At 32.3% G+C, this 10,000-nt stretch overlaps 2 protein-coding genes and 1 long non-coding RNA gene across 3 annotated transcripts in view; 1 reads left to right on the forward strand and 2 right to left on the reverse strand.

Moving 5' to 3' along the window:
- The window catches only part of LOC137637987 (uncharacterized), a 4,866-nt gene extending 950 nt beyond the window's left edge, over positions 1–3,916 (reverse strand). Inside the window, exons 1-3 of the mRNA XM_068370085.1 lie at positions 3,843–3,916; positions 1,052–1,124; positions 240–347 (exon numbers count right to left, since the gene is read on the reverse strand). Coding sequence (XP_068226186.1) covers positions 240–347; positions 1,052–1,109 — 166 coding nt within the window. The 5' untranslated portion in view covers positions 1,110–1,124; positions 3,843–3,916. The remainder of the gene's footprint in view (positions 1–239; positions 348–1,051; positions 1,125–3,842) is intronic.
- Positions 1–10,000, forward strand: part of LOC137637989 (uncharacterized) — a 227,198-nt gene that overhangs the window by 184,868 nt on the left and 32,330 nt on the right. The gene's annotated exons all lie outside the window — the stretch shown is intronic.
- Positions 5,297–9,919, reverse strand: LOC137637988 (uncharacterized). The gene is made up of 4 exons (XM_068370086.1): positions 9,838–9,919; positions 7,017–7,089; positions 6,221–6,328; positions 5,297–5,872 (listed from the first exon to the last, which is right to left on the reverse strand). The coding sequence occupies exons 2-4, from the start codon at positions 7,072–7,074 to the stop codon at positions 5,643–5,645; spliced, it is 396 nt and encodes a 131-aa protein (XP_068226187.1). The 5' UTR covers positions 7,075–7,089; positions 9,838–9,919; the 3' UTR covers positions 5,297–5,642.

Raw genomic sequence — 10,000 nt, forward strand, 5'->3', positions numbered from 1 at the left:
ACTCAGGGTCATACTATTTTTGGAATATTGGTGGGTTAAAAGATTTTTTTTCACGTTTGAAACTAACTAGTTACGTTTTCGTTTTATTATTTGATATTATAAATAAAATAACTTTATAGAATAAAAGAACAATAAAATAGACGAGCATACGTAGTATACAGAAAAAAATACACCATAGCATCCAAAATAGGTTAGAAATGTATTTCCCCTCCCCCAAAATAAGCCAGATAATTATTTACCATTGCATACAATGTGATCCATGCAAGAGTGTTTGCAATCATGCACAATCGGTGGGCTGAGCGGAAGAGTTGAGCAGTTGGTACACGAATAGCATTGCTGGTCAGCATCTGCCAGGATAATTAAGTTTATTAAAAAAAACCATTTTTCTTTGTGTGTTTAATAGTGGTATATATGGGTCATCGACAGCTTTATTATTATTATTATTATTATTATTATTATTATTATTATTATTATTGTTATTATGATGATGATGATGATGATGATGATTAATTTCGAAGCTACTACCCTAGTTTGAAGCAAGATGCTATAATTTATGCCCAAGGGCTTCAACAGAGAAAATAGCTCAGTGAGGAAAGGAAATAAATAAGTAAACTACTAAAGAAGTAATTAATTATTTTAAGAACAGTAACAACATTAAATCTTTCATGTATAAAGTATAAAAAAAATAAAAAAAAAGGGAAGAAAATAAGATAGAATAGTGCGCCCAAGTGTAACCTCAAGCAATTCAAATCTTGAATACATATTTCAAAAGAATAAGAGAGAGAGAGAGAGAGAGAGAGAGAGAGAGAGAGAGAGAATTATATTGACATTAGAAATATCAAGAAAATAATGGTGGCTAATATTGATATGAGTTACATGGTTATATAGATCTAACGTAAATACATGAGTGTAATTGCATGATCAAATTTGTCCTGGTGTGCCCACCTTTGTATGAAAAAGTCGTAAATTATGGCAATAATAGCATTCATTCCGTATTTATTTTCTTCTGTTTCCTGTGACGAATAATGAAACAAGAGTAGAGATACATTACCTCCTCTTTTAAATGAAGAGATAAGTAGAAGTAATGTAAGCGCACTCAATTTCGTCATGATTCCCGTAGATATCTGCAATTGAGAAAAAAAAAAAAGAATTATAAGGTTTCACGTATGTGAAATAATGGACAGGCATTTTTAGATGGTTTAATCATGTGGAGAGAATGGAGTATAATAGGTTGGTGAAACTAGTGTGTAGGAGATAGAAAGCTATAAAATGGAGGATACACTGTACAATAGATGGTATGAAAGAGGCACAGAGAGAGAGAGAGAGAGAGAGAGAGAGAGAGAGAGAGGGGGGTGCGGGAATATAAAGATAATTGGTATAGCGTGTGATTGGGAGTTAAGAGTACTGATGATGACTATTCATTGAAGGCGAACGAAACCGTTAATATTTTGGAAGTGTTTTGTACTGGAAAATCATCCATGATTTGGTTGTAAAGTATGAAAAATGTCATAGTTCTTTATTTCGGTTACCACCGTGTTATATATATATATATATATATATATATATAATATATATATATATATGTGTGTGTGTGTGTGTGTCTGTGTGTCTGTGTGGTGTAGTTGGGGGAGTGTTTGTTTGTGTATCTGCTTCTTTAACAGTGTGTATCATGCATGTGACGTGACCTAACTTTGGGGTTATATGAAAAAATTTGAATGTTTAAGGCATCCAAATTTTAAGATGGTATATGTATATCAACCAACAATAAATAATAAATGCACCTGTTTCAAGTCCACTGCAGGACAAAGGTCTCAATCATGTCTGGGGTTTGGCCATTTTTCATTACCACACTGACCACTGTTGAATTGTGATGGTGGAAGATTTTAATCTGATCGCTCACAGCAAACCAACCTAGTATTGGTGACCCTGATTAGTACAGCTCTGCTGATCATAACAATACAGAAACCTACTACTCAGAAAGGGTATATATATATATATATATATATATTATGTGTGTGTGCGTGTGTGTAAAGAAAAATATGAATCTATGTATTCATCATATTTCTATATTCCTTAACTCTCATATACTTGACTGACAATGAATCCCTTATCATTTGATCTCAGTATTATAAGCTGAGGTAAAGCGAACGCTTTTATTAACCCTTTATTTAGAAGTTTAATGCGGTTTGATAAACATTTCAGAACACAATGAAAACTTCTTAATAAGTTTATTATATTGTGTTTTTATTGCGTATAGATTAAGAAGTTTATTGATTTATTTGTTTTTGAGTATTAGTTTTCTTTGTTTAATGTTTCCATTTTTCATGGTATAGGAAATTATGATAGAATTTGTAATAATGATAATTAAACGAGTAATAATGATAATGAGAGTACTACTGTTAATTGAAATGAAAATTATCTGTGGTATTACAATTCACTAGCCAGAATAGAACAATTGTAAATTAATTGCTTGGATATATAATCCTTTAAGAGGATTTGAATATACATAATTCAGTTTCGATATATTGAATTGTGGATTTGAATATATTTATCTTGGTCATCCTTATGATTATATTCGTGATAGGTTCTTATTTTGTTTTTGTTCTGTCGGTAAAATTAACTTCATAATGAATTAAAAGCTACTTACACAACTCATTCGAAGTATAAGTTTATAATTATAATTGTGTGTAAGGTTGAGTAGATAGAAGATCAGCGTTTATACATTTGCTCGTAGTACATTATTTGGCATTTATCCAACTCTTCTTTCCTATATAGCAGCATAGCGTATTCACATTTCAAATATCAAGTTGCATGCAAGAGCTTATTGATACATTCGTAGTGCAGAAGATTCTACATCAAGCAATGGCAGTATCGGTTTAATGGAAACAGAGCATACCTTTGCCTCATCAAGAACTCTTATTTTGCTCTTAACTACACTGCGTACTTTTACAGAACTTCGATTTATTTTCTTCAAAATCTAATGGATTTGTCCTTGGGTTGTACGCTATATGTCCACCAAGTTTTGTTGATATTGGTTAAGTAGATTTTGCATAATGTTGTTCACAAACAAAAAATACGGTAACAAAATATTTGCCATTTATTTAACATTGCGATTATTTTCAAAGTACTGCTGCGTAATTGTACCTTGATGTACTTTATCCAAAATGTTACAGATTCATTCTTGGGTCAAACCCAACATGACTCAAGTTTGGTCAGAATCGGTACAGTAGTTTTTCTGTAAAGTTGCTCATAAACAAATAAATTGAAAGACAGACGACTGGGGTGAATACATACCCTTCGTAAAACTATTTGATTTTGTCGAAGGCAAATATGAAATATTTTTATGCGATTGCCAATAATATACTATTTGTTTTGACCTATAGCTGGGTAAAGAGGTACTCCCCCCCCCCCCCCTTTTCAAGTTTATTATTTACTTCCCTAAATAGTAAATTCACGGCCGTTTCGGAGGAATTTATGTTGAACGTAAAACAATTCCTGTTAAAAATGTTTATTGGCAAAAGTTTCAATGATATGCGCGAATTTTCAGAATACAGTACTACGATTGAAATATAAGGCCTTTTTTTTTTTTTTTTTTTTTTTTTTTTTTTTTCTTTTTTTTTTTTTACATTGTCTCTTCTTTTCTCAACACACCCTATCCGCTTCAATAGACACTTCTTTGCTAATAATTAATATCCTGGTGCTCGTTGGAGCATGAAGAGAAATAACAGTGGTTTTTTCGATATAGGGCAATTTTTTTTTTCTCCTGATTTCCTTCCATCAAGGTTCTCTTTAAATATCGATGTTGTATATTAATAAATAGGAGCTCTGTTCTCACAACTAACCTTTCGATGTCGCTGGCTTGAGCAATGGAGATCAGAATCCAGAGTTTGCTGCTAAAAGCAGGCCAGTCTTCAAATGAAATAATGCGAGAGGAAAAGGGCTTTTAAATGAGTAAGACATCCGGAAAAGCAGTTACCATATTGGCTTATTTTGATGAAATTGTTTGAAAATAACATGCTTTCTCGGTTGATACGTTTCGCTATGAGGTTTGTAAATGTATCCTAAACATTGGATAAGAATGTTTGGTTAGGAAATATCACAAATTTAGTTGTTTTATTTTGTGAATAATCTAATGTAAGCTCCTTATAGGGAATGGGCGTATGATTTCCGCTACCCACCTGTGATCAGTGACTCAAGCTGATAAGATGAAACATCAAAAACACCGACTGTGAAAGTATAAAGTGGACACAGCATTCTCTCTCTCTCTCTCTCTCTCTCTCTCTCTCTCAGCGTTAACTACTATTTATCATAATTGTGTATACCCTATACTGTATATATATATATATATATATACACACATACATATATGTATGTATATACACAAATAAAGTGACATAGCATTCCCTCTCTCTCTCTCTCTCTCTCTCTCTCTCTCTGCGTTGTATTTATGTTGATAATCTTGGATTTATCTCTGGAAGACTTTTGTCGTATCTTTCGTTTTATCTTTGTCTTAATTCCTTAACGGTTATCTCTCTCTCTCTCTCTCTCTCTCTCTCTCTCTCTTTTACTTATGTTGATAATCTTATATTTATCTATGGAAGACTTTTGTCGTAGCTTTCGTTCTATCTTTGTCTTAATTCCATAACGGTTAACTCTCTTTTTCTCTCTCCGCCTTTTATTTATGTTGATAATCTTGTATTTATCTTTGGAAGAGTTTTGTAGATATAACATGTGTATGCACATATATTTATCTATCTTTCTAACTACCTATATATCTATTGGTTTATCTTTCTATATATCCTTCTATCTATATATATATATATATATATATGTGTGTGTGTGTGTGTGTGTGTGTGTCTACTTTATATGTACATATATATGAACTACATATATCATAGAAGTAATATATACAATATATATATATATATATATATATATATATAAACATATATACACATATAAGCACACATATATATCTATCATGATTTCTCCAATATTAAATGGACTAGGGTTAATTGAATAAAATAATTTACCGATGTTTCTTGTAATATAAAGTCATTTTAATTACGGGATATGAAAGTTACAGAATTTTTTCTATGAACTATTGTCGTCTTAAGAAAAGCAACAATTGATATATTACATACCTTGCATCTTGGAAATCAATAATCGCAGTTACATAACGAAAGAACAACAATATAACTTATTCACATTATTGAATATTTTTTTTAATGGTCGGATAACGATACCATGAACGGGTATCAATTCTCAGGTAAAATCACACAGGTTTTACATTTCTCCAGAAAATGAACACTTACCATAAAATTGCTCGTAATCGTAACCCATTCATAAGTTTTTTAAGAATGTGAATAGAATGGAGAACTAGCAAACTATGTAATGTTTTATAAAACGGTTCCTCGAAATTGGTTGTAGAATTTGCTGGTCAAACGGTTCGAAGAGGTGGAGTTAGCCACAAATGCATAAGGTTTGTGGACAATGAAGCCCCGCCCACAAAAATCAGGCGAGAACAGACTTTCTTTGAACCGTTCGACAAACGTGTTCGACAACCAAATACCCCGTTCACACGTACGAACATCACTTCAAATAGTTGTCTATCGAACTGCGTTCGACCGCGTAAACCTGCGTTAACATTCTGGCATTTTGTTTCTAAACAAAAATGATGCAATGCAGGCAACAACGAGTAACGAGGAACTAGATAAGAAGACAGCTCCGTTGCAGAGTTCTGTCCGATCTCCATGGTTGCACAGATCGCCTTCGCAACTGCAATCAAAGGCTTTCTCTGAAATTTGTCTGCAACCTTCAGGGTGGTTCTCCCAACCACATGTTCGGTCTACTGTAGGGGTTGAGCTTTGACCTGTAAAGAGATGTTATTAAATTGATTATTTTATTTGATATTCAATATTGGATGTTCTATGCACAGTTCTTTTCTGCCGCTACCATTTTCTTCACTTGATTAGCTAATTACTCAGGGTCATACTATTTTTGGAATATTGGTGGGTTAAAAGATTTTTTTTCACTTTTGAAACTAACTAGTTACGTTTTCGTTTTATTATTTGATTTTATAAATAAAATAACTTTATAGAATAAAAGAACAATAAAATAGACGAGCATACGTAGTATACAGAAAAAAATACACCATAGCATCCAAAATAGGTTAGAAATGTATTTCCCCTCCCCCAAAATAAGCCAGATATTTATTTACCATTGCATACAATGTGATCCATGCAAGAGTGTTTGCAATCATGCACAATCGGTGGGCTGAGCGGAAGAGTTGAGCAGTCGGTACACGAATAGCATTGCTGGTCAGCATCTGCCAGGATAATTAAGTTTATTAAAATAACCATTTTTCTTTGTGTGTTTAATAGTGGTATATATGGGTCATCGACAGCTTTATTATTATTATTATTATTATTATGATGATGATGATGATGATGATTAATTTCGAAGCTACTACCCTAGTTTGAAGCAAGATGCTATAATTTATGCCAAGGGCTTCAACAGAGAAAATAGCTCAGTGAGGAAAGGAAATGAATAAGTAAACTACTAAAGAAGTAATTAATTATTTTAAGAACAGTAACAACATTAAATCTTTCATATATAAAGTATAAAAAATTTAAGAAAAAGGGAAGAAAATAAGATAGAATAGTGCGCCCAAGTGTAACCTCAAGCAATTCAAATCTTGAATACATATTTCAAAAGAATAAGAGAGAGAGAGAGAGAGAGAGAGAGAGAGAGAGAGAGAGAGAGAGAGAGAGAGAGAGAGAATTATATTGACATTAGAAATATCAAGAAAATAATGGTGGCTAATATTGATATGAGTTACATGGTTATATAGATCTAACGTAAATACATGAGTGTAATTGCATGATCAAATTTGTCCTGGTGTGCCCACCTTTGTATGACAAAGTCGTAAATTATGGCAATAATAGCATTCATTCCGTATTTATTTTCTTTTGTTTCCTTTGACGAATAATGAAACAAGAGTAGAGATACATTACCTCCTCTTTTAAATGAAGAGATAAGTAGAAGTAATGTAAGCGCACTCAATTTCGTCATGATTCCCGTAGATATCTGCAATTGAGAAAAAAAAAGAATTATAAGGTTTTACGTATGTGAAATAATGGACAGGCATTTTTAGATGGTTTAATCATGTGGAGAGAATGGAGTATAATAGGTTGGTGAAACTAGTGTGTAGGAGATAGAAAGCTATAAAATGGAGGATACACTGTACAATAGATGGTATGAAAGAGGCACAGAGAGAGAGAGAGAGTGAGAGAGAGAGAGAGAGAGAGAGAGAGAGAGAGAGAGAGAGAGAGAGAGAGAGAGAGAGAGGTGCGGGAATATAAAGATAATTGGTATAGCGTGTGATTGGGAGTTAAGAGTACTGATGATGACTATTCATTGAAGGCGAATGAAACCGTTAATATTTTGGAAGTGTTTTGTACTGGGAAATCATCCATGATTTGGCTGTAAAGTATGAAAAATGTCATAGTTCTTTATTTCGGTTACCACCGTGTATATATATATATATATATATATATATGTGTGTGTGTGTGTGTGTCTGTGTGTCTGTGTGGTGTAGTTGGGGGAGTGTTTGTTTGTGTATCTGCTTCTTTAACAGTGTGTATCATGCATGTGACGTGACCTAACTTTGGGGTTATATGAACAAATTTGAATGTTTAAGGCATCCAAATTTTAAGATGGTATATGTATATCAACCAACAATAAATAATAAATGCACCTGTTTCAAGTCCACTGCAGGACAAAGGTCTCAATCATGTCTGGGGTTTTGGCCATTTTTCATTACCACACTGACCACTGTTGAATTGTGATGGCGGAAGATTTTAATCTGATCGCTCACAGCAAACCAACCTAGTATTGGTGACCCTGATTAGTACAGCTCTGCTGATCATAACAATACAGAAACCTACTACTCAGAAAGGGTATATATATATATATATATATATATATATATATATATATATATATATATATATATATATATATATATATATATATATATATATATATATAATGTGTGTGTGCGTGTGTGTAAAGAAAAATATGAATCTATGTATTCATCATATTTCTATATTCCTTAACTCTCATATACTTGACTGACAATGAATCCCTTATCATTTGATCTCAGTATTATAAGCTGAGGTAAAGCGAACGCTTTTATTAACCCTTTATTTAGAAGTTTAATGCGGTTTGATAAACATTTCAGAACACAATGAAAACTTCTTAATAAGTTTATTATATTGTGTTTTTATTGCGTATAGATTAAGAAGTTTATTGATTTATTTGTTTTTGAGTATTAGTTTTCTTTGTTTAATGTTTCCATTTTTCATGGTATAGGAAATTATGATAGAATTTGTAATAATGATAATTAAACGAGTAATAATGATAATGAGAGTACTACTGTTAATTGAAATGAAAATTATCTGTGGTATTACAATTCACTAGCCAGAATAGAACAATTGTAAATTAATTGCTTGGATATATAATCCTTTAAGAGGATTTGAATATACATAATTCAGTTTCGATATATTGAATTGTGGATTTGAATATATTTATCTTGGTCATCCTTATGATTATATTCGTGATAGGTTCTTATTTTGTTTTTGTTCTGTCGGTAAAATTAACTTCATAATGAATTAAAAGCTACTTACACAACTCATTCGAAGTATAAGTTTATAATTATAATTGTGTGTAAGGTTGAGTAGATAGAAGATCAGCGTTTATACATTTGCTCGTAGTACATTATTTGGCATTTATCCAACTCTTCTTTCCTATATAGCAGCATAGCGTATTCACATTTCAAATATCAAGTTGCATGCAAGAGCTTATTGATACATTCGTAGTGCAGAAGATTCTACATCAAGCAATGGCAGTATCGGTTTAATGGAAACAGAGCATACCTTTGCCTCATCAAGAACTCTTATTTTGCTCTTAACTACACTGCGTACTTTTACAGAACTTCGATTTATTTTCTTCAAAATCTAATGGATTTGTCCTTGGGTTGTACGCTATATGTCCACCAAGTTTCGTTGATATTGGTTAAGTAGATTTTGCATAATGTTGTTCACAAACAAAAAATACGGTAACAAAATATTTGCCATTTATTTAACATTGCGATTATTTTCAAAGTACTGCTGCGTGCATGTACTTTGATGTACTTTATCCTAAATGTTACAGATTCATTCTTGGGTCAAACCCAACATGACTCAAGTTTGGTCAGATTCGGTACAGTAGTTTTTCTGTAAAGTTGCTCATAAACAAATAAATTGAAAAACAGACGACTTGGGTGAATACATACCCTTCGTAAAACTATTCGATTTTGGCGAAGGCAAATATGAAATATTTTTATGTGATTGGCAATAATATACTATTTGTTTTGAGCTATAGCGGGGTAAAGAGGTACTCTCCCTCTCCCCCCTTTCAAGTTTATTATTTACTTCCCTAAATAGTAAATTCACGGACATTTCGGAGGAATTTATGTTGCACATAAAACAATTCCTGTTAAAAATATTTATTGGCAAAAGTTTCAGTGATATACGCGAATTTCCAGATTTTTTTTTTTTTTTTTTTTTTTTTTTGTCTTTTACATTTTCTCTTCTTTTCTCAACACCCTATCCGCTTCAATAGACACTTCTTTGCTAATAATTAATATCCTGCTGCTCGTTGGAGCATGAATAGAAATAACAGTGGTTTTTTCGATATAAGGCAATTTTTTTCTCCTGATTTCCTTCCATCAAGGTTCTCTTTAAATATCGATGTTGTTTATTAATAAATAGGAGCTCTGTTCTCACAACTAACCTTTCGATGTCGCTGGCTTGTGCAGTGGAGATCAGAATCTAGAGTTTGCAGCTAAAAGCAGGTCAGTCTTCAAATGAAATAATGCGAGAGGAAAAGGCCTTTTAAATGAGTAAGACATCCGGAAAAGCAGTTACCATATTGGCTTATTTTGATGAAATTGTTT

Source organism: Palaemon carinicauda, chromosome 3 (assembly GCF_036898095.1).
Source record: "Palaemon carinicauda isolate YSFRI2023 chromosome 3, ASM3689809v2, whole genome shotgun sequence".
NCBI classification, from domain to species: Eukaryota; Metazoa; Arthropoda; class Malacostraca; order Decapoda; family Palaemonidae; genus Palaemon; species Palaemon carinicauda.

Bases quoted from the DNA above. Each gene is read 5' to 3' on its own strand.
- LOC137637988 (XM_068370086.1), bottom strand. From the start codon at position 7,074: ATGACGAAATTGAGTGCGCTTACATTACTTCTACTTATCTCTTCATTT. The intron at 6,329-7,016 runs GTAATGTATCTC...TTATCCTGGCAG, and splicing joins CTCTTCATTTAAAAGAGGAG to ATGCTGACCAGCAATGCTAT. The intron at 5,873-6,220 runs GTAAATAAATAT...ATCTCTTTACAG, and splicing joins GGATCACATTGTATGCAATG to GTCAAAGCTCAACCCCTACA.